Source organism: Cervus canadensis, chromosome 30 (assembly GCF_019320065.1).
Source record: "Cervus canadensis isolate Bull #8, Minnesota chromosome 30, ASM1932006v1, whole genome shotgun sequence".
NCBI lineage: Eukaryota > Metazoa > Chordata > Mammalia > Artiodactyla > Cervidae > Cervus > Cervus canadensis.
The window spans coordinates 2,464,217-2,491,599 of NC_057415.1; the positions used below are offsets into that span (position 1 = coordinate 2,464,217).

General features: G+C 60.4%; 3 protein-coding genes across 6 annotated transcripts; all 3 read right to left on the minus strand.

The window, feature by feature from the left end:
• Nucleotides 1–229: 229 nt before the first annotated feature.
• HR (HR lysine demethylase and nuclear receptor corepressor) lies at nucleotides 230–16,072 on the minus strand. 2 transcript variants are annotated; one of them, XM_043453538.1, is made up of 19 exons: nucleotides 15,916–16,072; nucleotides 14,025–14,675; nucleotides 12,452–13,232; nucleotides 11,102–11,252; nucleotides 10,835–11,022; nucleotides 8,743–8,907; nucleotides 7,816–7,905; nucleotides 7,522–7,637; nucleotides 6,370–6,451; nucleotides 5,709–5,872; nucleotides 5,338–5,592; nucleotides 4,814–4,979; nucleotides 4,540–4,609; nucleotides 4,215–4,345; nucleotides 3,973–4,092; nucleotides 3,758–3,873; nucleotides 1,624–1,788; nucleotides 1,080–1,208; nucleotides 230–942 (listed from the first exon to the last, which is right to left on the minus strand). In XM_043453538.1, the coding sequence occupies exons 2-19, from the start codon at nucleotides 14,634–14,636 to the stop codon at nucleotides 880–882; spliced, it is 3,564 nt and encodes a 1,187-aa protein (XP_043309473.1). In that variant the 5' UTR covers nucleotides 14,637–14,675; nucleotides 15,916–16,072; the 3' UTR covers nucleotides 230–879. The 2 variants fall into 2 exon arrangements, with proteins under 2 accessions (XP_043309473.1, XP_043309472.1); XM_043453537.1 differs by lacking the exons at nucleotides 230–942; nucleotides 1,080–1,208; nucleotides 1,624–1,788 and adding an exon at nucleotides 1,911–1,999 and having other exon boundaries at nucleotides 3,663–3,873; nucleotides 15,916–16,071.
• A 14-nt stretch (nucleotides 16,073–16,086) lies between these two features.
• Nucleotides 16,087–18,947, minus strand: HRURF (HR upstream open reading frame). Of its 2 annotated transcripts, XM_043453540.1 has the most exons (2): nucleotides 18,711–18,947; nucleotides 16,087–16,538 (listed from the first exon to the last, which is right to left on the minus strand). In XM_043453540.1, exon 2 carries the CDS (start codon nucleotides 16,192–16,194, stop codon nucleotides 16,090–16,092), a length of 105 nt encoding a protein of 34 aa, XP_043309475.1. In that variant the 5' UTR covers nucleotides 16,195–16,538; nucleotides 18,711–18,947; the 3' UTR covers nucleotides 16,087–16,089. The 2 variants fall into 2 exon arrangements, with proteins under 2 accessions (XP_043309475.1, XP_043309474.1); XM_043453539.1 differs by lacking the exon at nucleotides 18,711–18,947 and having other exon boundaries at nucleotides 16,087–16,746.
• A 4,095-nt stretch (nucleotides 18,948–23,042) lies between these two features.
• REEP4 (receptor accessory protein 4) lies at nucleotides 23,043–27,057 on the minus strand. 2 transcript variants are annotated; one of them, XM_043452879.1, is made up of 8 exons: nucleotides 26,543–27,055; nucleotides 25,659–25,731; nucleotides 25,203–25,279; nucleotides 24,992–25,112; nucleotides 24,463–24,576; nucleotides 23,926–24,061; nucleotides 23,627–23,781; nucleotides 23,043–23,528 (listed from the first exon to the last, which is right to left on the minus strand). In XM_043452879.1, exons 1-8 carry the CDS (start codon nucleotides 26,572–26,574, stop codon nucleotides 23,463–23,465), a joined length of 774 nt encoding a protein of 257 aa, XP_043308814.1. In that variant the 5' UTR covers nucleotides 26,575–27,055; the 3' UTR covers nucleotides 23,043–23,462. The 2 variants fall into 2 exon arrangements, with proteins under 2 accessions (XP_043308814.1, XP_043308813.1); XM_043452878.1 differs by having other exon boundaries at nucleotides 23,627–24,061; nucleotides 26,543–27,057.
• Between the last annotated feature and the right edge of the window lie 326 nt (nucleotides 27,058–27,383).

Here is a 27,383-nt window from a genome sequence, read left to right on the forward strand (position 1 = left end):
GAGACCCCCGCCTTGCCTGCTGTCAGGAGCATCCTCAAGGTCAGCCCCCCTTTGCTCCTCTGTGGGAGGGAGGAACACAGCGTCCCCCCACCCTAAGAGGAGCAGGCAGGGGTGTCTGAGGTCCCGGTCACCACTGCTTCAGCCCCCTCCCACCCTGCTCCAAGTCCAGGTGTCCCCCTCCCTCCCCATCCATGGGGCCTGCAGGAGCGTGGCCAACCACAAGGCAGCATTCACAAAACAACAGCTTTTAATGGAAATCCAAGGATGGAGGCGAGAGGAGGAAGCAGGGATGGGGCCTCGCCCATATCACCCCCTCCAGCCAAGCCTAGATGGTGACCTGAGGCCGGCCCCTCCCCACACTTCACAGCTGTCTGGCAGGACGGCGGGATGTCAGTGACCCCTTGTCCAGCATGCCAGCAGGGTGAAGGGCCTCCGGGAGCCCGGGAGGATGTGGGCGGTGTGAGCAGAGCTCAGGCACAGGAGACAGCAGGAGGTGAAGCAGCAACAGAAGGTGTCGCTTAAGCCAGAATGAGGCCTGAGGTCCCCCAGGGAAGGGCTGTTTGTCTGCTGGGTTGGGGGACAGGGGTTAGAAGGAGACAATCACTCCCCCAGTCTGGGTCTGGTACCTGGGAGAAGGGCTCAGGGCCAGAGCAGGTGCCAGTCTGCAAAGGGCAGGTGTGAGCTTCAGTGGCACTGTGGGTGTTGGCATCAGGGCTCAGGTCAGGGGCAGGGAACGTGGTGCCTGCTTGTGTCCAGAATGCGGAATTGATCCAAAGTCCCCAAGTTCCCCAGTGCCGTTCTCTACTGAAGCTGTGCCTGCGCTGAGCACTGGTCTGCCTGCCCCTGACCTCTACCCCAGACACCTGGGACCTCCCACCCCTATTTAGCCTCTTGCAGTGTTCCCACGGCCACCTTCACTGCTTGGAACACAGCCCAGTCCATCTAGGAGAAAGAGAGAGGACAAGGAGATTAGCCATGCCCCCAGGCTCTCCCTGCCAAGAAGGCCCTCGCTGGACCCAGCTCTGCTTGTTGGGGAAATGGGGCAGCACACCCAGGCTCCTGGCCAGCGTCACACTCACCTGGGCATAAAGCAGGTGGTGGTCAGTGGGCAGGCTGGGCCCCTGGTGGCAGAGCTGAGCAGAGAGGGCAGAGGTCTCGGGGGACAGGAAGTGCTGAGTGACGCTCACTGTGCTTACCAGGCCCTGCACCTGTGCCAGGGAGGAGACAGATGGGGGGGTCAACGGAGACTCAGGGCGACGCATCCTGCCCCTCTGACCCCTGAGCGCTACTTCTCGTTAATGAGCCCCACCCAACCGGCTCTCAGAAAGGGGACACCCTGGATCCAGCAAGGGGCACCACAAAGGACGTGGCCAAAAGCAGGCCAAGGGGATGCCAGAGATGGCGCAGGCAGGGCAGACATCGAGGGACAAGCTTGATGCCCCGTAAGCTTGATGACTTCAAGACCACAGGATTCTCTTCTTCCCTCCAATGGAGGCGTGACTCCCTGTTCTGCCTAGCTCCGCGGGAGGAATTGAGAGGGTCGGAGGGTGTGACAGCCTGGGGACCGCTTCTGATACCCTGAGCGCTCTGCAGAGCCCCCACTGGCACGCGCTAGGGAAGCACCTGGTGGGGAGCCCCCGCGGGCACCAGCACGGCTTCTCCGGGGGCCTGCAGCAGGGTCCAGCAGCTCACACCCCACTCCTCCCGCAGGCGCCGCCGCAGCCCTGCATCCAGGTAGCACCTGCCAGGGGTACCAGGCTCCAAGGTTCCTGCCCCCGTGGGGCACACCTCAAAGAAGAGAAGGAGGGATGAACAAGGGGAGGGGAGAGAGGCCAGGGCAGGGCTGCAGGGAGACGGGGCGTGGGCTTCCCAAAGGCCAGAGGCACAGGTAGGAGCTGTAGAGTCTTGAAGGGCAGGTGGGGGAGGATGCAGGGGTGGGTGGGACAGGAACTGGGTGCTGGGGGCTGGGGCCGCTTAGGCCAGCAAAGCAGAGATCTGGCTGGAAGAAGATTAGAAGGAAGGATTAAGAGTCTGAGGCAGAGGGTCCAAATCTCTGCTTTTCCTGGGGCTAGATGACTTGAATAGCCTCTGTGTCTCTGGCCCTGGGCTCTCTGCTCCCTCCTTCAAAGGTACTCCTTTCTCCAAAACCCAGGAAGACATCCTGCAGAATTGCAACTCATAAACTGTCTACGCCAGGAGCTCTTAATTTGGTGGAGTCCAGGGACATCCTGAACTGCATGCTAAATTGTGGGTGAGTAGGTAGCCGTATGCCCCTAGGGAGACAATTTGAAGCTTTGGTCAGATTTTCCTAAGATCCCAGATCCAGACTCGGAAGTTCCGACTCTCAGTGGATGGACCGGCTAGACTGTCCAGGCTGAGGCCTCTGAAGCAGGCAAAGCTTTGGGAGCCTTTACCACCCCTCTCCTCTCCAGCCAGAATGGGGAGCTCCTTGTGCAGAGGGGGGCTCGTGGAGGCCATGAGCCCGGGGAATGCAGCCTTGTGTTCCAAGTGCCCCCCAGCTCCATCCAAGCCCTTCAGTTAGGACCTCAGCCATTATCCCTGGGCTCAGGGTTCAGGCCTCCCAAGACCAGGCTGATGAGTCAGGCTGGACCGTAGGGTAACCCCAGGCAGGTGCCAAGAAATTCCAACCTGGACTCTGAGCAGTGTTTCCCAGGCCTCTCAGTGAGGTTGTGCCCCTCAGACCCTCACCCTGAATCATCGGCTTTGGCCATGCAGGACTGCCCACACCCGGCCACACCCAGCCCAGACAAGGCCGTGTGTGTGAAGGCCTACTGTGGTCTGCTCCCCTCTGTGTGTTTCAGCCCATGGTGGGGGGTGGGGTGGACAGCTGGGCTGACGCTTGCATGTCTGTGTGCACGTGTGCCTGAGCGGGGTGACCCTTGGTGGTCGTCCCTTCCCTAGGACAGTCAGGGCTCCACTGGACTTTGGAACCACAGGGCCTCTGCCGCCTCCTGCTCAGCCTCTCCTCTTCTTCCCTGCCCCTTCTCTAGGTCACATCTCTCCCTCTGCCTACGATGGCTGCCCCCTCAGCTGCTCCTTGCTAGCACCCCAAAGGGCACCTCCTCATAAAGTGCGGATGCCAGGGAGGGGAGCAGTGGGAAGGGTTCTCAGATGAGCTTCTGCTCCCCTTGGCTGGCTGCCCCCAGGAGAAGCACAGTGTAGTAACCTAAGCTGGGAACAGCCATGAGCGTGGGTCCCAGCCTCAGTGCTCCCATCTGCACAGTGGGAAAGCATCTCCCGGATGGGGTGTGTGTGTGGGTCAGTCGTTCAGTCCTGTCTGACTCTGTGACCCCATGGACTGCAGCCCACCAGGTTCTGCTGTCCAGGTAATTCTCCAGGCAAGAATACTGGAGTGGGTTGCCATTCCCTTCTCCAGGGGATCTTCCTGACCCAGGGATTGAACCCCGAGTTTCCTGCATTGCACGCAAACTCTTTACCATCCTGAGTCACCAGGGAAGCCCTACTGAATGTGGTGTCGGTGACAATTAACAAAGATGACAGACCCAGGGCCCAGCCTGTGGCCGCTCTTGCCTCATTTCACCACTAGGTCCGGCCTCAACCCCCCACTTTCTGTGCACCCCACCACACACCTCTCCTAAGGGCCCAGTCTGCCTTCTCTGCGCCTGTCGAGTCCAGCTCACCTGAGGCGAGGGAGCGAGCACACGGGGTACATACACAGAGGGAGAGCTCCTGGGGCTGGGAGGGGAAGGGGAGGGTTCCCCAGCTCCCTCCTCACCATCTGGAGGAAGCGGCGGATGCGCTGGGCGTCCTGTGCCCGGAACACATGCCACACGGTGCTGACCTGGCTGCCCGGGGACCACAGCCCCTCCCCATCCAGGCCTGAGAGGAAATCTGGGAAAGAAAGACGGCTCAGGAGGACGCCAGGGCCAGCAGGGACACCACTTGGCCTCAGAAGCTCGTGGCCACCCCTGCTTCCAGCTGAGGACGCACCTTTCTGTGTCTGGCGCCAGGCGGGCAGGGGGGCTTCAGCACGTACCAGGACGCTGACCAGGTCGGTCACCTCCACACAGAGGTTCTTGGTCCCCAGGTGCCCACGGTGTGGGCTCACACCTGTACGGAGGTGGAGAAAGGCTAGTTGGGAATGGGCCCCAGGACCTTGGCACAGACTCACGGGTTCTTGGGGAAGACAGGGAGAGGGGTAGGGACTGGGCGGGAGTGGAGTGGACACTCACCATAGGCTGCCCACAGCTGGGGCTCCAGTGGACGCAGGACAGGGCCCGGAGGGAGGTAGGAGGCCAGGTTGAGTTTCCCGTGGCGGGCACAGTACTCTGGGAGTGGCAGGCTGGCAGCCAGGTTCTCTACCCTGTGTGTGTGTGTGCGGGGCGTGGGGGGGGGAGTTGGATAATGTCATGCCCAACAGACTCAACTCAGGCACCAGGGACCCCATCACAGCCCCTGAGACTAGGGTAACCCCCCCAAGGCAAGCACAGAGCACTGAGGATCCCAAGGCCAAACAGGAGATGTGGCGAGGCCCGGGCAGCCCTTGGCACCACATACCTGCTGGTGTCCTCGTCCCCCAGACCTCTGTGCAGCAGGAACACCAAGCTCTCATCTGACTTCGGGCGACCTAGTGGAGAGACAGAACAGATATTGGCCCAGGGAGAAACCTCATTGGCCCAGAGGGCCCTGCCCCTGTGGTGGCGACAGTCTAGTTTCTGCAGGGGGCTCTGCTTCTAGCTGCCACCAGGTCCACTCTGAGACTCCTCAGGTTGCCCACTGCCACGCCCCAGGCTCAGGCTCCCGCCTCCTCCTCCCTGTCTGGGATACTCACTCTCAGGCCGGGAGAATCCCTCCCAGAATGTCGCGCTGCCCAGGCTGGTGGGCTGGGGAGGCCCAAGGGGGGTCAGCGCCTGCACCTGGCCTCCGAGTGCCCCGAGAGCTTCTGACCCCCACAGGTGGCCCTGAAGTGTCCTCTGAATTCCTGACACCAGCACAGGCTGCAGTGGGGAAAGAAAGGGGAACACGGGGAGAATGGAGGGGGTACCCGATGGGGCCAGACTGTAGTGTGTTGTCGGGCACCACAACAGCATGGGGACCAGCCTTGTTCCCTCTGAGTGACTAACCAGGTCTGCCTTGGCCTCAAGATCAAAGGCCTGTGTGTATTGGAAGGGGGTGGTCATGCCCAACAGACTCAACCCAGACACCAGGGACCCCATCACAGCCCCCAAGACTAGGGTAACCCCTCAAGGCAAGCACAGAGCACTGAGGATCGCAGGGCCAAAGAGCAGAGGCAGGGGGGCCCAGGCAACCTCTCTCAGGCCTCTCAGGCAAGGCCGTGAGGGCTGGGAGCCTCACCTGGCCCTGCCTCCAGTGCTCCTGGAAGAGGTGGAAGCCTCGCTGAGGCCTGGGCTCCTGTAGCCACAGCAGAGCTCCAGGGGGAGGCAGCCGGGGCCGAACGGGGGAGAGGGGCAGGCCCAGGCCCTTGCGCAGGCCCGGCCCGGCCCGCAGCCCCGGCCCGGCCCGCAGACCTGGCCCCAAGGCTTTCTCCTGGATCTTCCGCTCCACGACCTGCGCAATGATGCTGTCCAGGATGTTGGTGATGCGGTCGTCCTGCGGGGAGGGAGGGACGGAGGGGAGGGAGTACTCAGGACCCACCTGAGCCTACCGGGGAGGCCAGCCCAGCTTGGGCCCCGGGCCTCCAGCCCTCCCTTCATGCCCTTGCTCACGCTGGGCAGGGCCGGAGTGACAGGGGCAAAGGCCATGTGTATCCGTTCATGCCCCAGGCAGAGTTTGACAGCGGTGGAGGCCAGCAGTTCACACAGAGAGGGACAAGGCAGGGGCCCTCGGCTGGCACGGTCTTCTGCCGGGGTCTCTGTGGAGTCTGGGGTCTCTGTGAAGGAGAAGGGTGCGGGGCTTCACCTTTCTGTTGAGGTTCCATTGCCTGCTTAGCTTTCGCTGGCCTTGCCCATCTCAACCCTGCCCTAGATGCACTCGCCTCCCACCAGCTTTCCTGCAGGGTCTCTAGGACCTCTGCAGAAGAGGGACTCAGATCAGGGGTCTGGGCGGAGAAGAGCTAGAAGTCTTATCCTAGATTTTACTGAGATTGATTTTCTTTAGATGGAGGAGGGCATGGCAACCCACTCCAGTATTCTTGCCTGGAGAAGCCCATGGACAGAGGAGCCTGGTGGGCTACAGTCCCTGGGGTCTCAAAGAGTCAGACACGACTGAAGTGACTTCACACACACAGCACACTTTCTTTAGGATGACTTGAGGAGACAAATGGTGATGGGGGTGGGGATGGCTAAAGCAATTCCAGTCTCTCCTGGGGATTCCAACCTGACTCAGCTTCCCCCACACAGTCTGAGTGAGGGGCAGGGGACTGCTCACCCTCTTTAATGTCCTTGGTCCTGTTGGTATCCCCGTTGCAGGAAGGTTGTGGAGTTGGGGGAGTTTTCTCCATCGGCTCCTTCTGTTAAACCAAGTCACCACCCCCCCACCCCAATCCAATCAGAGATGTAAAAACAGCAAATGCAACTCAATTCAATTCAACCCCCAAGTATTCACAGTGGACCCCTGTAAGTCCTAAAATGGTGTTTACAAGGAGCAAAATGTCATATGATAGAGCGTTAGGTGGAGAAAAGTTGCCCATGGACTCATGCATGCAGCCGGATCTAAAGTCTTTGTAAAAGAGGCTGGAATAAACATGGAGGCAAATGATTGTAGAGAAATATGTCAAAACGACAATGGTGACATTATAAGCTGTTGCTGTTTTCTTATCTATATTTTCCACATTTTCCACAACTGGAATGTATACAGTATCTGACACACAAAAACCATTCTCTAAACTATTTATTGAATATATGACTTTTATAGTAAGTACATGAACTTCATAAAAAACAACAACAACTGTGAAATGCGTATTGAGCACCTGCTCTGTATTAGGCATGGGGAATACTAAGAAGAGGACTTCCCAGGTGGCGCTAGTGGTAAAAAAAAAAAAACCCATCTGTCAATGCAGGAGACATAAGAGACCTGGGTTTGATCCCTGGGTGGGGAAGATCCCCTGGAGGAGGGTGGCAACCCACTCCAGTGATCTTGCCTGGAGAATCCCATGGACAGAGGAGCCTGGCGGGCTACAGTCTACGGAGTTGCAAAGAGTCAGACACGACTGAAACAAGTGAATACGCATGCGCATATTGAGAAGCTGGGGACACTCCGCCTGCGGGGGCGCACTCCCAGGAGCAGAAAGAAGAAACTCAACAGTTATAGCAAGAACACGCACAAAGAAGCGCACAAAGAAGGCGGGAGCTCCGGGCAGGCAGAGAGTGAGGACTTCTGGGGCCTGGGTGGGGGCAGATGCTCGAGCTCATTCCAGGCATCCTGGTCCCCAGGGTAAGAAGAGAAGTGTCCCGACTTCACCCGGCTTCCACGTCCCTCTTCATTCCCACCGAAGTAAAGGACCATACCCTGCCGAGGTCAGGGATTTGAAGACACGCTGCCTTATCCTGGGCCCTGCAGGCTAGCGCCCTGCTTTCTTACCTGCGGGCCCCCATCCCCAGCGGTCCACACTCGGGCATCAGCTTGGCAGGGGCAGTGCCCTCGGATGTCAAACTTCACCCAGACCTGGTGCATTGCAGTGCTTAATTCTGCCAAAGCTGTAAGGGGTAGAGGGGAGATGGAATTTGCCAGTGACGGCAGACAGGGGGCCACTCCCACACTGCTTGGCCTCACTCGCCAGGAGGACATGGGATAGGGCCGAGGGACATCCACACAGGAAGCTGGTCTCCCCCTGGACCCGCCCTCTGTCTCCCCTGCCCCTCCAAGGAGGCTCACCCCGACTGGAGACAAACTGGGTGAGCATCAGGGAACTGGCGCCGTGCCCGACCTCCTGGCCACACTTCTCTGCGGACTGTCCCTGAGAGCCTGTTGGGGTGGGAAAGCAGACGCTGTGGGTCAGGAAATCAAGGTAACCCCAGGTTAAGGTCAGGGAAGAAGGGCAAGGGCGTGATATTTCAATCGGGGACCTTCACAACCTATAAAATACGGGCCTCCTGGGAAACTTGGGTTCCACAGTGACATAAGATTCTGCTTGCAGAACACAGAGCCTTTAATACGCTGAGTGCATTGCAAGATGATCACGTAGAATATGGTGTTCCAAACGGTTTCTGACCCTGGAACTCTTTTTGGCCATGTCTGTTGGAACACTGGGAAACTTCAAGAGTTGAGGTGGCTGAGTTGAGCCAAGGGAGAGAAAGCTGAGAACCACGAAGACAGCAGGACTTGGAGTCAGAAGACCTGACTTTAAATCCTGGACCTAACGCTTACTTGTGTGACCTTGGGCAAGTCACTTAACGTGAGTTTCTCTTACTATCTGGAAAATGGAGGCAATAATACCCACCTCCCAGTGTTGTAAGGTTTAAAAAGGTACAAGCTGAGCAAAGTGAGAGGCAGAGAGTAGGCATGTGATTTCTTTCAAGGGTGGGCTAGAACACAGGCATGGCCCTCTGATCTGTCTGATCCAAGGGGCATTGAGCAGTCTGCGGAGGGAGACTGTCTTGGGGAGACTCAGCCAAGAAATGGCCTTGAACTCTTTTTTTTTTTGGCCCATGCCTTGAGGCATGTAGGATCTTAGTTCCCTGACTGGGGATCGAACCCATGCTCCCTGCAGTGGACGCACAGTCTTAACCACTGGACCACCAGGGAAGTCCCTGACCTTGAACTCTAAAGCAGCCCTTCTGAGCCCCCCAGCTCCTCTCCTACCTGCTTTCTCCCTGGCCCTCCCAGCACCTGCCATGCGACCACAGGCCACACACAGCCGGTGGCTGCAGTGAGGGCATCGCCAGTGGGTATTGAACAGTCCGTGGTGGCAGTGACTGCAGCAGCGTGGAAGGCCCGGGTCGTCCTCGGTCCCCACTGGCGCCTGGCCTGCCAACCACAGGAGAGAACAGGGTCAGAGAGGCCGCAAGCCAGCGGCCTCTTTGAGGACCTCATGCGGGAGGGATGCATAGACGGGGGCAGTTTCCACTGAGGGGCTACCCCGAAAGGGAGACAGGCCTCTTGCAGTCACCCTGGATTACTCAACAGCCCCTCCACCGCACCACCATCTGCAACCAACCCACCCAGGACAGCTCAGTCAGTGTGCCCCTCCAACGCCTGTCCCAGGGCTTCCAGATCCACCCAACACAACCCTTCATCCCCTCATCCTCCAGAGCAGTGGGGTCTTCTCAGGGGCGTGCGTGCTAAGTCACTCAGTCATGTCTGACTCTGCGACCTCATGGACTGTAGCCCACCAGGCTCCTCTGTCCATGGGATTCTGGAGTGGGCTGGCAAGGATACTGGAGTGGGTTGCCATGCCCTCCTCCAGGGGATCTTCCCAACCCAGGGATGGAACCTGCGTCTACTCCATCTCCTGCATTGGCAGGTAGGTTCTTTAGCACTAGTGCCACCTGGGAAGCCCATTTCCTCAGGGACCCCTCTGTATCTCAGAAGAGGAAACCTTACTCCCTCTCTCACCCAGAGTTTCAGACTAAGCACTTGCTGGCAGGTGGGAGGTCGCTGGTGAGCAGACGTTCATTTACTCATTAGACACACGCTTGTCCGATCTCGGACTGGGTGCTGGTAGCTCAAAGCTGGTCAGAACCTGGTGCTTGCCCTCCCAGCACACACATCACAAGGCAAGAGATGAGCCCACAAACACGGCAGTGATCATGGCATCACGGGGTGGCTGCTAGATTATGAGCGGGACGGAAGGATGAGGGTGGGGACAGCTGCCCAAACGGGCCCCGAGTGATGAGTAAGTTTTCATTCACCAGGTAGGAAGGGAGGAGAAGGGCATTCCAGACAGAGGGAACTGAGGGTGCCAAGGCCCGAGGGAGCAGACAAGCTCGAGTGAGCCGGGCAGACAGTGATGCGGTGTGCTGGGAATCCAGGCGGAGGGAGTGGTAGGGTGGACAGGAGCTGGCTGTGAGAGGGGAAGGGGCTGGACTTTCTAGGACAGGAGGGAGCCACCAATGCCTGGATGGGAGGGAGGTTTGGGGGAGAGTGGACACATGTATGTGTATGGCTGAGTCCCTTTGCTGTCCAACTGAAACTATCACAACATTGTTACTTGGCTGCACCCCAGTACAAAATTAAAAAAAGAGGGAGCCACCTGTGGGCCCCATCCAGGAAGTGACAAGACCGAGGGTGTGTGTTTTCCAGGATCCCACGGAAGGGAGCCTGGAAAAGACCCTGATGCTGGGAAAGATTGAGGGCAGGAGAAGGGGCGACAGAGATGGTTGGATGGCGTCACTGACTCAATGGACATGAGTTTGAGCAAACTGGGAGATGGTGAAGGACAGGGAAGCCTGGTGTGCTGCAGTCCCTGGGGTCACAAAGAGTCAGACTCGATTTGGTGACTGAACAACAACAAACGGGAGGGAGAGGCTGGAGCCAGAGCACTAGCCGAACACCCTGCACTCTGCTCACCTCTAACCTTGGCCCCAGTCCTACCAGCCTCCCAGGGCCTGACAGCTGGCCACCCCCCTCCCGTGCAAAGCCACAGGGAGCTCCCCCACCACCTCCCGGAGCCCGGAGCTCTTACAGACACTTGGCATTCAATCTTGTTTCCCTAGCAAGCCCAAAGCTCTAGGAGGGTTGGGCCAGACCAGGTTTTACACCTTCCCAACATCCCCCGCCCAGGCCAGAAACTTCAGAATACAAGTTGACTCAGAGCCTGAGCTGGAAATATGGGCACAGCAAGGCAGGAGCTCCTGAGCTGAGCTGGAGGCGGGACAGGCAGGCAGTACTGGAGGGGAAGCACTGACCACAGGATCAGGCCCTCGCAGGGTGAATGCCCCATGGGCGCACTCACCTTCCTGCTGTGCCAAGGCCAGGGCCTCCCGCTCCCTCCTCAGGACGCGGCACAGCCGGTCCCCCAGTGCGCTGAGCAGGTGCTTGGCGAGGCCCACGCTGAGCCCAGCCTCCGGGCCAGACCCTCCTCCCTCCTTGGAGCTGGCTGCCGAGTCTTCCTCCTGTGGCTGCTCCCCTCCCAGCGGCAATCTGGAGACAGGGTGGAGGCAGGTGAGCGGGGAGCCCCCACTGGGAGGATGCTGGGGGCAGCCAGGGGCAACAGGCTCACCTGGACACTGGCTGGGAGGAGCGGGCCGGCCCTCCTGTCTCGCCAGCTGCCTGGGCACAGCCTTGGCACTGAGTGATGCCTGCCACAGGAGCCACGCAAGGTGTATCCTGAAGCCCCAGGGCCTGCATGCTGGCCCCATCGTCCCGGGGTCCTGGGGAGACAATGCAGCAAGTCAGGCATCCGGGCCTCCTGGGCTTTGGTGAGTTCCAGGCCCTGCCTTAGCACCCAGCCTGCCCCTATTCGGAACAAGGGAAGCAGGCCTCCAAAAACTTCAAAAGAGCGAGCCCTGACATGGACTGATGAGCCAAGAGGTGGGCTCTATGATACTAGGGCAGCTGGGGCCCTGGATGCAGTCGGTGTAGATTTGGGATGGCTCTGCCGCAGGCTCAGTGATGCCACTGGCTGTGTGACAGCGTGAAGAGGCAATCCCAATGTGGACAGAGGGCGCTGGAAGGTGAGAAGGCTGCAGAGTTTCATCAGAGGCCACAGGTGCAGTAACCCAAGAAGGCGGTGGAGGGGCCGAGCGCTTCCCGCCCTAGGCAGAGGCCTGGGAGGGCGCAGACAGACCCGTGCTGGGTGCAGGGGTGCAAGGCCGGCGAAAGAGTCGGGATCCAGGCCCAGCTCCCAGGAGGCCAAGGAACTGAGGTGATCCCGAGGAACCGAGGCTGGGTCGGCGGTGCCAGACGCCTCTGTGAAGGGCGTGACCCCTGAGAGACACAGGGGTCCAAGACGTGCCCAAGTCCTAACACCAGCAATGTCCAAACTGACTCTCCATGATCCAACTGGCCTAGAGAGTTGTCATTTGTTCCTGGAGCAGGACAAGGGGTCCTTCAGGAGAGGCAATTCCTCCAGTGGGGTTTGTGGCCCAGATAATCACAGAGATGCCTGTTCATGGTATGCTTACTCAGTACCCTTCATGTGAATGATATGGTTTCATCTTTGCAGCAATCTTTACGAGGTAGGTGTTGTCTTTATTCCCATTTTATAGATGAAGAAACTGAGGTCCAGAGAGGTGAAGTAACTAGCCCAAGGTCACACAGCACCAATCAGTCAAGTCAGGACCCAGTCCTTTGACTCCACGCTCTGAACCCTGTCATTATATTCTACTAGTATGCCATGACTTGGGAGGAGGCACATGAAAATAGGAGCCACTTGCTGGAAGGCTCTGGCCTGTAGATACTAAGGGATTCCCAGCGAGCTATCCCATCAAGGCGGGCAATGGGGCAGTTGGGCGTAACCCACTGATAAAGGACTACGGACCCCACCTCCCTGGAAGGCCCTGTCCTGGTGGCGCCCTCCCAAGTGGGGCCCCCTGCAACACCCCCTTCCACCCCACCTCGGTCCCCTTACCTCTGTGGCCATCACGCTGTTCTGTCTCCGCCTTGTTCCCAAATAATGAGTCCAGCACTTCCTGCTGGCCTCTGGCCCCCTGCCCCGCACTGCCCGGGAAAGGACCAGTCGGGCGCTTGGCAGCTGGGCTGCTCGCTGTTCCCTGGACCTCAGGGTTGCTTGACCTCTTGAGGGCTCGCAGCTGGGCTGCCGGGCTCTCCTCCTCCGCAGGGCAGCTGTCTGGGCACCCGAACTGCTCAGAGTGTCGAGTGAGCCATGTCTTCTTCAGCTTGGTGTGATGGCTGGGCGGGCAGGCCCTGGGACCAGGGGTCTTGTAGGCTTCCTGGCTGGATTCACTGGGCTCACTGGTGGCCCCCTCCAGGTCCTCCGGGCACTGCCCGCAAGGGTCATCTCTAGCTGGTGGGTGAGATGAGCAATAGCCTGCCTGGGTGGAAGGAGGCCCAGGAGACGGGCACCTTGTTGTGGCTGATGACCCGAGCTGGTACCCAAGGCTCCCACCTCTGGGGACAGCCCAGACATTGCCAAGAGTATGAACCAGGCCTGGGGAACAAGTGGGCCACGGGGCCCGGGGCACAGTGTCTGGATGTCCCAGGAGAAGGGGGCAAAGGTTCGGATGCCTGCCAACTCCTATCTCTCCATCCCTCTGGTGGAGAGAAGGGCGTTCCACCTCCCCAGTTCTCTGGAGATGCCCACCAGGGGCTGAGCCCAGCAACCCGGGTTCCACAGTTGCCAGTGGGTCCTTTGCCAGCCTGAGTATGCTTGGATCCTTGTGGTAAAAGCCCTAAAGAGAGGAGAAGGGATTAAGCTAGTACTGACTTTGCTTCCCAGTGTGTAAAAGGACAAGAACAGGTGTGTGCCTGTGTGGCTTTAAGAGTTGTGAAAATATGGAAGAATATACTGGTTAATAGGCACTGGACCTCTAAATGCCTGCTCCACAGCCTCATAGCCTTGGACATCCCAGATCTTTCCCTAGGATTTCTCAGGTCTCCCCATAATCCAGTAACTAAAGGGTTAATGCCATGCACAGTCAAAGGGCCTCCAGGATCTGTTCAGATGGTGTGATGCCCTGTACCATACTGGATTCAAAATATTTTACATCTCATCCCCAAGATGACCCTGGAGGCCACTTGGAGGAGAGGTGCCATAGGTACAGCCCATAGGACCACCAGCACATCCCAGAGGGCCTTGTCTGTCCCTCCTCCTAGGCCCCAGTTCCCAGGGTCTCCTTCTGGGTGGACAATGGGTGAGTCAATTCCTGAAATGGCCCAGAGGCCACAGGGTCGCTCTTGGGATGGCCACCCTTATGCTCAGGGATCGGGGGGCTGTAGTGAGGCGGGCAGAATGCCAGCAGATGGGTAAACATCACCTAATGAGAAGGCTATGCCCAGAAAAGGAATTGCTTGGGGCTGACTCTGTCTGAGCTGAGAGCCTCCTCCCCCACCTGGGTACCACCTCATCTCTTCATCAGAATGGATTGGCAGAGTGGTTTGGCCCTGCCGGTGCTGTCCCCGGGGCCTGCTGAGCCCCCTTGTGTGGCCTGAGCCCCAGGTACCCTTTCTGCTCCAACACTCACCTTGCTGCCTAAGCTGAAGGCAGAGGGCACTTTGGGCTGGCCCCCGGAGTACACCCAAGGGTGCGGGGCCAGGGGCCAGTCACATGGATGCTCTGGGGGCAGGCTGGACACTAGGTAGGGTGGCAAGCAGGTGGGCATCCAGAAAGGAGCTCGCTCCAGGATCTTGGTCTCCAGAAGGAAGGGGCAGTGCAAGGGCCGGAAGGCCACAGGGTCACTCTTGGGGTGGCCACCATTATGCTCAGGAACCAGGGGGCCATAGCGAGGCGGGCACGGTGACCCACAGAATGCCAGCGGATGGGTAAGCATCGCCTCCTTCCAGCGCAGCCCGTCCTTGCTGCCTGGCCAGCCAGCCTTCCTCTCTCCGTTCCGGGGACCTTCACCCTCCACCAGTGGGAGCGTGTCCTTGGGGCTCTGCGGGAAGCCAGGGGGCAGCCAGGAGCCTGGGGTGCTCAGGACGCCCCTCCAGAAGGGAGCGGGCTCTCCCAGGCACAGTGCGGCAGGGCGCAGGCCATCTCGTGGCGGGGTGTCTAGCTCCGGTCCTGTGATGCCGTTCTCAGGGGCTGTCTTCTCCCAGGCTGGGCTGTCCTTCAGGAAGCTGGGCGTACCCTCCATCACTCTCCTGCCCTCATGGGGCTCTCCCAGAGGGGGTCCCTGGAGCAGAACCATGAAGGCATGAGCTGATTAGAAATATGCTTCAAGCACGCTAGTCCTGGCACCGCCCTGGCAGCACCAAGGCATCCCAAACCAGTAAGGCAAGTGCCAACCTACAGCTAGGTTCCATGCTACCTGCCCACATGAGACTCGAAGGACCTGCCTGGGTGGGATGCCCAGTAGGGGGGAGGTTACCCTGTCCCCCAAGGGCCTGGAACGTGACAGCCCACCTGGGCCAGAGCCCCTCGTCAGAGACTGCCACTTCTAGAATGACAGGTCCTGGCCTCGTTGAGCCTGGAACCGGTCACGAGCCATGGGGAAGGACAGAGGGTGAGAACCCAAAAGACGAGCTCTGTACAAGGCGCTGCCCTGGGAGACAAGGAGGTTGGATCCTGGCCCTGGTCCAGTCGCCTGCTGTGTGACCTCGGGCAAGTCAGTTCACTCCTCTGGGCCTCCGTGTGCCCTTGTGTCAAACAGGGTGGGGAGACGCACAGTTTCGGAAGCCTCTTCCTGCGCTGCATCTGCGGTTCCTGGGGTGCTGCCAGGCCACCCCCAGCCCGACCTGGGCTTGTTTGGGTGGGCAGTGCAGGCAGGGCAGGCTGGAGGCACGGGGAAGAACAGGGCTGCTGGCCCGAATGTGTCTCTACGGAGGAGCAGCCCCTTAGCGGTGCTTTACAGTTTCTTGGCTCCAGGACAACTGCTAGGGGCTGGGGTCCCCGCTGCTCCCCCAAGGGAAGGAGTGAGTCAGTCTGGGAGAGGGGGATTAGAGGCCTCAGACCAGATGGGTCTAGATACCCCAGTCTAGCCCGCAGTGCGAAGGCCGCTGTGGACGCTGGTAACTGCAGCCTGGCCGGGGGGAGGGAAGGAGGCGGGGAAAGCAGGCTGGGCCCCAGAGAGAGGCAAAGGAGGGAAAATTGAACGTGCGTGCAAAGGACCAGGATGACAGGTGGCACCGGAGCCGCTGCACTCTCCCAGCAAGGCGGCATGGCCCACTGGGGTAAGCCCCAGGAAGGAGGCGAGGGAACCCAGGCGAGCCGTGACATGTGGCGCTTGGGTTTTCTGGGGCCACTGCTCCGACACGGTCCAGCCCTATCGGGCATCCTAACTTTCAGAGGTGTGTGGCCCAGCCTAGAGGAGCAAGCAGAGCTCCCTCCCTGCTTGTGGCCCAGGCTCGGTTCGGAGATGCCCGGCTACGGGCGTCCCCAGAAGGCGCGGGTCTGGCGTCCGTCTCTGCGCTTACCTGGGCTTCACGGGCCCGGCGCGGCGCGGGCGGCGGCGGTCGTGGTGGCCGACGCCGGGCGTCCTCTCCCCATGGGCCGGCTCCGGGGCCTCCTGGCCGACGGGCGAGGACTCTTTCTCCCGCTCTCTGCTCAGCGCGCTCGCGCTCTCTTTCCCCCGGGGCGGCGGGGGCGCTCTAGGGCCGCAGGTTGGAGGGGTCGGACTCCGGGATCTGCAGGATGCGGCACACGGCGCGGATCGGCCGCACCAGCTTCTGGGCCGAGGCCGTGGGTTGCGCCATGGGACGCCGAGACTCCGTGCTGCGCCGCGGGGAGGGCCGGGCCGGGGCTAGGGAGCGGGTGCCCCCGGAGGGAGAGAGGGAGCCGGGCCGGGGGGAACGCGCGCCCCGGGTCGGAGATGGCGGAGCTGGGGGGAAAGGCCGGGGGGCCGGGGGGAGGGGGTCGTGCCTGGAAGGGGGGCCGATCCCGCGACCCGGGAGAGAGGCACCAGCGAGGGCGCAGCGCGGAGCGGCGCGGCTAATGGAGGGAGAGCCCAGCGGAGAGGGCAGCAGGACCTCTGATCGCCATCGCCAGACGCGCAACTGAGAGTGGGGAAGCTGCTCCGCCGGTTTCCTCCTCCAGCACCCTGCGGGAAACGGGAGCCCGTGATTCGGCGGCCCCGCCTGGGCCTGCCCCCTCCCGGGCCCCGGGGGCTTCCGCCAACGCCCCGGCGATGCCACCGGCTGCGCACGGGGAGAATGAGCCCTTTGTTCCCCCCTCCCCCCCGCGGCACCCGGGCGCCTGCCGAGAGAGGCTCCCCCGGGGCAGCGTGCCAGCTTCCCAGCCGCCCCACCCTCCCGTGGGCCCGGCCCCGGAGCCTGGCAGGCGGGCAGCACCCCCACTATAGGTGCCAAGCCCGGGAACTGGAGCAAAGGGCGGGAGGGGCCGGACCAGGCCACTGATGGGGCGGGGTGCCCCCAGGGGTGCCAGGGCAGGGCGGCTGGGAGGGATCAGTGCCAGAGCTGGCAGGGGCAGTCGAGTTCTCACGGGTCAGTGATGGGCGCTCTGACCCGTGCCTGCTGGACCACTGGCTCCTGGTCGTCTCCAGCTCTGGCACACGGGCACACTCGCTGGCCCCACTCTGCCCAGCCTGGTCCTCATCTGGCCAAGCTGCTGTCCACCATTCCAGACCCAAGACCCCTTCCAAGGGGCGGCGCGGTGTCCCGCACTAGCCATGCTAGAAGGGTCTAGACTCTATTCTGTTCTTGGTCTAAGGGTCCCGGTTTCACCAACTGCCCAGAGAAGAAGTGGGACCAGATGCCCTCCCACCCTCTGTCCTGGGGGTCAGCCCCTGGCCTGGGATCCCAGTGTCTCCAGGCCCAGAACTGGAGAGGAGCCCATGGGAGTGGCTCCTGGGAGGGAGCAGAGAGGAGGAGAGGAAATGGGAACGCAAGGCACCCTCCACCCGAGGAAGCATCCCAGCTCCTCTGCGGGGGTGGTTCCAGAGCACAGACACAAACAGACAGATTCAAACACACACAGACAGATTCAGACACACACAGAAACCCACACGCCCAATGGGCGCTTCCCTTCCCCTGGGGCACCCACCACCCACCCCGCACAACTCCCCTGCCTCCTTGTGGAAGCCATCCTCAGCCTGCCCTTACCCAGCCTGGGACATGGGCAGTGCCACCCCACCCACCCCCGTTCCATCGAAGGGATGAGTTCACAGATGTGCCCAGCCTTGTCCTGGGTCACTGCACCATTCCTGGAGAAGGGCGCCCTGAAAGGCCTGGAGGGAGCTTCCTCTAGAGGCCAGAGGGGAGGCAGGGATCCTTGGACTGGCTGAGAAGAGGAGGGGTCCCGAGAAGAGGAGGCTTGAAGGGGTCAGCACCGGGCACAACTTAGGTCATGTTCGCATAGGTTCTCCGGCCTTTTGCCTCCCCCCAGAGGCTGGCTCTGTGGCAGGGCAGGCTGGTAGGGGTTGTTTACATGACTGAGTTATTAACACTCCCTTCCTCCCCTGGCTCCCCTGAGGGGTGGCCTGGACCTGCGTGTGCCCGGGGAATTGATCACAGAGGGTCTAACCCAGAGTGCAGTCCCAAGGCCCCAGGCCCCATCCTCCTGTTCCTAGGCTGGTTCCGGGATGCGGACAGGGGCCAGGGTGTGCCCGTGGTCCCCCATCTGTGTCCTCTGGCAGCCGAAGCTTGTGGGAGAGTCCAGGGGGAGATCCCTGCGGCTCGAGGCCTAGAAGAGGCTGAGCAGGCCAGGGTGGGGGTCTGGGCTGTCGGGGCCCCAAGGGCCGGCCACTGTCCTGCCCCAAGGGGATGGGGACAGTCCCAGGGGAGTGGAACGGACACCCATCCCACCCCATTTGCCAGCCTCTCAGGTCCCTGGACTAGACCAGGACTCTCAGGACAGGCTCCTAAGAATGCCCAGGGGGTCGTGGGGTGGGGGGGGCGGGGTGGGGAGAAGGAGCCCCATTCCACCCTCACCCACTTTCCATCCTGCTCCACAGCCCAGAGCCCTTGTAGCCGGCTGTTCTGCGCCCGAGGACAGAGCAGGTCTGGGGAGACACACAAAGACACAAACAGAAGAGAGCCACGCACCGCGGGGACACAACAGCAGCTGCACTCCGGGGCCAAGGCGAGCTGACCAACGCCCCCCACGCACGCAGGCCCCGCGGCCTGCCGACCCCTGGAGAGCACTCACACTCACACACACACACACACACACACACACACACGCACGTTCCCGCTGACACGCGCGGCGGCACTCACACGCCGGCTGACCTCACGCTGTCCCCAGAGCCCCTTACCTGGGCAAGCACGAGTGCCCCTCGGGCGGAGCAGCCCCCTGCCCAGGGGCAGGCAGCGGGCGGGGGCGGGGGAAGGAGCCCCGGAGAGTCAGGCCAAGCTGCCACTAATCCGGGCGGGGAGAGGGGGGGCACCCACGTCAGAGCGGGGACTGCCGGGTGGAGGGCATCTCAGGACATCCCCTCCCACACACGCGGCCGTCTGGGCACCTAGCCCTGCTTCCCCAGCCCCTCCATCCTTCAGACAGCTGAGGCCGGCCTCCCCCCCCCAACCCCCCACCCTTGTGGCAGCGCCCGGGGCGGGGGCAGGGGGGAGGGGGAATACCGGGGAGATTTCTCCCAGGACGTTGGGGGAGGGGCGGAGGAAGGGAAGTGTGGAGATGCTTTGGGAGCCAGGAGGAAGCTCTGCGGCCGATGCCCCCTTCCCTCTGACCCACCCACCCACCCACATCTCTACCTATTTCCTCTTCTATCTCCCCAGTGCCCCTCCCCCCCCCGAACCTTCCCTCCCCTGCAGTCCAGCCACCTCACGTTGCCCCAGACTCACTCAGGACCTTCTGTCTAGCAACCCAGCTCTGGTCCCCCACCCTGGAATTTCCCCAGCAGGGCATCATCCTCTTGCCCAGGCTTCTGCCTCTACCCAGCTATGGGGCATCCCTGATACTGTGTGGGGGGCGGGGGACAAGGGATGAGCGCCTGAGAGTTGTCTGCTCAACCCTCTCAAGGGTGGGGTCTTGCCAGCCAGGACTCCCCAACTCAGCCTGGGCCTGGGCTGTGTTGGAACAAGAGGCTAACCACGCTGCCGCCGCCCGGAGTAACACTGAAAAATGCAATAGTGAGGCCAATGCACCTGGAGGCCAGAGGTGGGGAAGGGGGACCAGGATCCAGAGGGGCCAAAGAGGCCGGGAGAGAGAGGACCTGCCTGAAAGGTCCAAGGGACTGAGGGGGAGGGGGTGGCGGTAGGGAGGAGGGAGAAGGGAGACCTGAGAATGAAGATCCGCCTGCACCCGGGAACTTGGAAGCATTGGGGGGCATCCCTCAGGAGCAGGCAAGGTGGATGGGGAGGCCGGAGTGAGCATAAACCAAGCAGGACTAGTACCCGGGCCAAGCAGAGGTGTGTGCTTCCAAGGGGACTGGCCTAGGCTCTTCACCTCCCCACCGATACCCATGGCAGCAGAACCTGGCCCATCTGTGCTCCAGGCTAGTTGGAACTCTGGTCAGCTCTGATTCTGCCTGGAGAGGCAGTGGGCACGCTGGTGGGTAATGGGGATGGGGGTGTGGGCAGGCCAGGGCACAGCCCAACCTGCCCCTAGGGGCCAGGCCAGAGAGGTGGTGGGTTGGGCCAGGAACCCCGTGCAGAGGGAGAGGGTGCCAGGCAGGTGTCTCAGTGATTCCCAGAGGGAAGCCCAGTCTGCATCCAGTGCTGCAGTCACAGCATCACGTGTGCTGGTCCAGAACTTGGATTTCTCCTTGCCCCTTCCCCTCTGGCCCCAGGAGGTCTTGGAACCCATACAACTGCAGCAGACACTCACCAAACATGTATTACAGAGACTCGGGCATTTTCAAGGCTCTGTGATGGGCACCCAGAGATTCACGATACAAAAATGAACATACAAGGTCATCCCCAGCCTCAAGGAGCTTCTGCTCCCTTGATGCATGTTCTTTTACCAGCAAACATTCGCTGAAGCCTCTTAGGTGTCAGGCCCTATGCTGGGTGAAGATTGGGGTCAGGCATGTTAACAGACTAATAAGGTGCTTCTGGTCCCAGGCTAGGAAAGTCAGGGGAATGTCACAGAGTGGGTGATGCTGAGCTCAGAAATGAGAGAACAAGTACTTCACCATGAACCACGTGATATGTCACCTGCTTTAACCACTATTTGCTCCAGGCCAGGATACAAAAGTAAGATGCAGATCTGTTCATTATGAAGCCACAGTGCAGTGTGGGAGGTGGTCTGGATGAGCAATCAACCCCAAGGGGTCATGGGGAAGGCTTACAGAGGGCTTCCTGGAGGAGGTGATGTTTGAGTAAAGTTCAAAGGGTAGATAGGAATAGGACAGAGCATGGGGGAGGGGTGAGAGGGGGACAGGAAAAGAGCCTGGAGTCATGAGTCTAGATTGATAAGGTGGGGAAGAAGAAGCTATCGGCATCTATATGGGCAGGAAGCAGAGGGGGTGATGAGCATGCAAGCACAGCCCAGAACAGGGTGAGCTGGCCAGAGATCAGGAGCTTCACAAGGGGCTAGAGTCAAGGGAGGCTTTTAGGTGACATCTGATCATGAAGAAATGCTGTGACAGCCTGGAAGGAAGAACAGGAGATTCATACAGCGGAGCAAAGGCCTGGAGGCTGATGCTGGAATGAAAGAGATGCTTCCGGAGACAGAAATAGGAGCAGCAGGGGCAGCCAGGCTAATGGGAAGGTTGGGGCTAAGGTGGCCATCGGGACCATCTCTAACTCAGCCCCGGGGCCCTAGTGACTCTGCCACTCACTGTAAGGTACCATCCGAGGAATGCGGGCAGGTGAAGCCCCTTGGTTCCCAGGAAAGCTCCCTTACCGGCGCACACTGTCAGCCTCCTGAAGCTGCTCCCTGCCTCGAGTTTTTATTTCATTTTGCCATTTATCACATGCTCCTCTGTTCTGTTCTCTCAGTACAGGGTGTAGATCGTGCCATTCCACCCCTACCGAAGCAACCTCTGGGCAGACTTGCCTCGGGAGACAATGCTCTGACCCAGGCAGGGGCAGCACAATTGTGGAAAATTGCTTCATTTCTCCAAGTCTCAGTCTTTCCATCTGTAAAATGGCTATAACTCCCACCTGACAGTCTTGTCAGGAGGATTTAAGGAAATCACCTCTTTAAAATGCACAAGGTCAAGGACACAATCAATGTTTCATCTCTGCTCATTTCCTTCTCCTTTTCTCCCTGGCAAGAAACTTTCTCATTTACTCTAGTTCTGCACAGTGGTTAAGTATTCTGACTCTGGAGTCAGACTACCTGGTTTCCAAGCCCAACTCTGCCACTTACTAGCTGTGTGACCTCAGGCAAATAACTTGCCCTCTAGGTCCCTGTTTTCCCTTTAGTGAAATGGAGATTATAATAATAACAAGTGCTTTGTAAAGATTGTTGTGAGGAATAAATTAATACATGTTGAGGGCTCAGGGCAGCCCCTGCTGGGGCAGCCACAGTCTAGATGCTAGCTATCACTAGACTTTGCACCCCAAGTTTCTTGAAACATGCCTGGTACCGGGTGGATGCTCAATAAAGATTTTTTGAATGAATAAATGAAGAGATAGGGCAACCCCATGATGCAAGGGAACACCAAGATAGGAAATCACTGAACACCAATCTGTGAGGAGCTAAGCCACCCAGCAGATTAAGTACCTCTCCCGAATAAACCCGGATAATCCCCACACCAAGAGTTAATCCACACTCCTCAGGTCACTCTGGGTGACTACCCCATATCCCCTCTTCCCACCTGACACTCTGCCCCATCTCTCGACTTAATCAGAGGTGGGAAAGGACAGCAGGCCTGTGGGTGGGAGAGGGGAGCAGCCCTGGGACACGACGGTAAGACCAGGGCAGGAGCGGGCAGGGCTGGGCACTGGCTGCCCGGGGATTAAGGGATGAAGTGGGGCCAGCAGGCAGCCTGGGTCTCAGGAGAGATTCGAGGATGGGGCAGGCTGAGGACCAATGATCACAAGCAGCAGGGAGGGCCTCTGGAGGCCGGGCCAGGGTTCTTGTATCATCCCTCCAGCCAGCCAGCGGCCAGGCCCCTGCTGGGGCAAGGCTCTGCTCAGCCTCCAAGCCCCGCCCTCCTTGACCTGGAAGCTGAGGGCAAACCAGACTCTGGCAGCTGCTGCCCTCTCGTGGCCACTCCATGGCGGTGCAATGCTCCGACTGACCCTGAGGGTTTACAGACCTTGCCACCCCTGGAGGTGCCCAGAGGCCTGGCAGGCCCTTGGAGGAAATTGGCCTCCCCAGGCCTAATTTGCGCATATCTCAAGCTAATCCCCTGTGAGATTATCGTGCTGCCTGAGGTCCCCCCACACCTTCACTGCCACTGGTTTCTACTTCCCATGAAGGCCCGCTTCCGTCTCCTCCTGACTGCTTTCTTAGACTCTGTCCCCTCCCAGGGCTGTCCCCCAGCTCTCCCATCTCTGAGGTCCTCAGGAGCTTTCCATGACAATACTTGCCACATCACAGCTATCTGTCAATGGCTATCTGGCCCTCCTGTAGTCTCAGGCCTTTCAGCACTGGTCCTAGACCCTGACTAGCCTGTGGCGGGCTGTTTAATAACATGTGCTGTGAGGACAAGGACTACAAACCAGAAGAGATGGAGCACTTTTATGAAGTTATTTATCAAAACTTCCACAAACCCAGCCTCATTCACCAACACAAACCGTACAATCGTCACCGCCCCCCAGCCCCCCACACACACACAGGCCTTGGAGAAGGCTGTCAAGTACTTTGAAGGACAGGAAGGAAGGAATGCAGCTGGGTGACCTTTGGGTTTCGTTTTCCAGGGGCCTGGGGAGGGCTCTGGTCCCACACCTGGGAAGGTAGGGGGTGAGGAAGGCAATAAATAGAACCGTAAGCCCAGCCTGCTTTGGTACATCGTGGGTGCGGCCCTGCACGTGGCCAGGAACCGTCAGCAAGAGCCAGGAGGGCCAGGAGGGCTGCGGGCACAGCCAGAAGCCCCTCGGAAGGGCCCCAGCGCCCCGCAGAGCAGGAGGTAAGACCCAGCCTGGCTCTGCAGACCCTAGCTGTCCATGTCTGAGGGTGCGGTCTTTTTCCTTGTCCGAACCTTCAGGGAGCGCGAGGTGCCCTGTTGGGGGAGAAAAGGCAGGCACGTCGTCGTGAAAGGTCGGGGCTGCGGCAGCGGTAAGGACAGCCCCCCTCCCTCCTGCCTGCCTCACTACTGACCTCCCGGGCCAGAGGCTTCCTCTTGACCACACGCAGGCTCTGGCTACGGCCCAGCGGCTTCTCTCGGGGCCGGGCTGGTGGCTGGGGGACCACTTCTGTGTCAGACCAACACTCATTATCGGTGTCACTGTCTCGCAGGCCCCCTGCCCCGTACCCTGTGTGGAGGAGAAGGAGCCGGGAGGCAAAGCTAGGCATTGACACAGTCTGAGGGCCGGCTGACCCAGCTTTCCCCCGGCCCTGGGGGAAGACGCCATCCCTCTCTCTGGGGGGCACAGTTCCGGGTCCCTCTGCCCACTCACCGATGGGTGGCCTGCGGCGGGGTACCTGGTCCTCCAGGTAGAGGGGATCCTGGTAGGTGGGGGCGGGGCCATCCGGGATGGTTCGCAGGTCCTGCATGGAGAAGCTCCGCAGCCTCCCGGCCAGTGCACCCTGACTCTGCAAGGGAGCAGGAGCCGCTGCACCGCCTGACGGAGGGGGCAGGGCTTCCGGCAGAAGGGGCCTCAGGCAGGGGGAGCGGCCCAGGGAGATCAAGGCTGACCTGAGAGCAATCCCTGGGGCACAGGCCCAAAGGCAACACGGCAACCCTTCTAGCCCTGCACCCTGGGGCGCCAACAGCAAGCTTGGGCCCAGAGACAAGGAGCAGCGGCTCATGGTCAACGTCAGAGCCAGGCAAGTCTGAACGTCAGCTCCATGCTCCCGCCAACTCCCCCACCTGTCACCTCTCACCCCGGCTCCCCCGGGATGGACAGCTGCTATCCCTTGGCTCCCCGACTGAGGGCTGGACCGCCCCAAGGGCCCCGGGGGGCGGGCTGCTGGAAGGCTGGGGCCCAGGGCACCTTAGCGGCGGCCTGCACAGCAGCAGAGGCAGCAATGTTGAGGCCCCGCTTCCCGAAGCTGAGCACCGTCTCGTAGCTGCGCTCCTTGGCCTGCACTATGTAGGTGTCGATTTCCTGCAGGCGACATCGGGGAGGAGAGCTCAGGCGGACAGCCTGGGTCACTCCTGTACGGACCCAGAGAAACCAGTGGGAGTCATGCCTCCTGGGCCACCCCATCCACAGAGCAAAGGGCTGCCCACCCACTCCCCCACGCCTCCACCTCAACGATCCGCCACGCTCCAGGCTCCCCACACCAACCCCAAACCAGCTTCCAGCCGGTGTGTTACACCCTCCAAAGATCATTCACCTGTGCACCCATCTGATTAGTCCAGAAGAGGAAGAAGACAAGGCTCTGGCAAGGTCCCACAGTTCAACAGCAGCAGGACTGGGATTAGAGCCCCGATGTCCCCCCGTGTCTCAAGCCCCAAATCCAGGGCTCCTTCCCTCACACCCCCCCCTACGCTGCCCACCCTGCCTCCCCCTGGGGTACCTTCTCATGGCGAGACAAGGATGGGTGGACAAACTTTCGGTAAAGCATGCTGGCCCCCCTGGTGTAGGGAGAAAGCAGCCACAGCACAAACGCCATCTTGATCTCGTAGTAGAAAGGGAACCTGTGTGAGCAGAGGGGCAAGGTCCACCGGGGAGCCAGGCCAGGGAGGGCCAGCCCCTCCCCGCAGCCCACAGAGCCCCGGCGCCCATACCAGGAAATAAAGATGTCCGTGAAGGTCTCCACCGCCATGAAGAGTGCAAAGACGATCCAGTACATCATCCATCGGACCTGGATAGGGTGGGGTGGGGGGAGAGGTCAGAAGCCAGAAGCTGAACCGGTGGTACCAACTCCCCTGTCCCGGGCTGACCCAGTCCAGAGATTCCAGAAAGCCCTTCCCACTGCATTCCCCTGGCACTTGGCTGGCCTTACAGAATTGCCTCTGAGAAACTGCCACTCATTCCTGTACCCACCCTCAATCAGCTTCACCCACAAGATCTTACAAAGAACCCCAATAGCCCACCCTCCATCCACGCCCATGCTGCTTCAGGATATACCACCAGATTATACCCCTGAAAAAGAGGGAGGCCAGCTTGGACACCACACACCTCACCAAATCCTACCACACCCCCCACCTGAGCTGAGCCCTCCTGCCCACCCCCACACTCACATATTCACGAATGTTCTTGGTCTTCACAGCCTTGTAGGAAGCATAAGCTGGGTACAGCATCCCAAACACCAGCCTGAAGAGCAGCCCCCAAAGCAGAGAAGTGTGAGGGGCACCATTCCCCACCCCCCAGCCAGGTGGCCGCCTCCTCCCACCCAGGTTCAAGGTGGTGGTGCCTGCCCTGTTCTTCCCGCTTGGCTTGCACAACCTGCACCTGAGTCAGAGCCCTGGAGGCCACCTCCCTACCCTGCTGTTTACAAACACCCCAAGCCTGCTCAGGCCTGCAAAAGTGGCCCTTGGGTGCATGAGGCAGGGAGAGCACAAGGTGGGTGGGAAGCAGGCTTCGGAGCCGTGAGGGCACAGGGCTGATTCTTCCCCTGGACGTGCCATCAGGCGCAGGGTCACCAGATCCGGCAGTGCCAGGTTGCAGACAGATATTTCAGCCAGGTGCTGGAGTACCAAAAGGTGACGAGTAGGACTGAGTAGGGAGGCTGAGGCCAGGATGGTGAGTCACGTGAATGACTGCTCAGTTGGGAAGCGCCCACAACGTGCCACATCTTGTGTCTGCCACGGGGCTGCTGGCCGGCCTGTGGTCCTCTCTCCCACGCCCCTGCCTGCAGTGGGTGTCTGAGTGCAAGGGGTTTCGTCTGGCGGTCGGCCAAGTAGGCTTGAGGGTGGGGGTACCAGCACGCGCCCCCCCCCCTCCCCCGGCCCCCATGTCTTGTGCAGGTCCACAAATCCGTTAACCCTTGCAGTGAATGTTGGAAGGAGGGGAAAGGTGTGAGGGAGCTCAGAAAGCCCCCCTTTCCACCTGACATCCTCAGTTTCCACCCCAGGGGCAGGTTGAAACCCAGGGACAGAGGGAGAATTAGAAGGGCCATACTCACACCACCAGGCGACAGATCATCCAGGACACCATTCTGCAGCCTTGGGAGCGAAGGGAGATCCCTCCAGGAAGACGACCAGAGGGACGCTCACGCCACGGTGGGGGTGTAGGAACCACAGGGGCGCTAGGATTGCCCCTTGTGGAGGCGGAGCCAGCACTAACTCCGCGGCGCGGAGAGCCTGAAGAAAGGGGAGATGAGCGGGCCGGGGCAGGCAGGACCGACTCGGGAGCCGGTACCCGCCAGCGCGCTCTTCCGCCCCACCGCGCCGCTTTGGCAGTTACAGCTCTGACCCGCACTTCCTGCTCCGGAGAACGAAGCGTTCGGCCCTTGCCAGGGGCGCTGTGGGTCCCGGGCCAGAGGTGGCTGGTTGCAGCCTGCGCTTCGTGCGGGTCCCCGGGACCTCAGTGCACCGGGCCACCGGCACCGGCTTCGGGGCGGAGTTTGCAACTCACTTGAAAGTTGCACGGAACTGGGCGCTGCCCAACCCCAGGTCTCCGGCGCGGGGCGCAGGCGCAGAGCGGCCCCCGAGGGGGCGGGGCGAGGTCAGGGAGGCGAGAGGCCTGCCCCTTAAAGTGGCGATGCTCAGCCGTCTCGCGGCTGGGGCCCACAGGTTGGAGGAGCCCTCGGAATGGGAAATCTGGAGGTGGGAAGCGGAAACAAAAAGGTGGGTCTGGGCGGGAAGAAACGAAGGGAATTCGGAGTCTTGACTTTATGGAGCTTTTTACTGGCTCCCCTCTTTTACCTCGTCTTTCCGCCCTCTGTAAGATGGGAATGGGCGTGAGATGGGTGGAGGTCCCGAGTTAGAGGCTCAGTTGAGAACCAAAGGTTTGGCTGAGCGCCA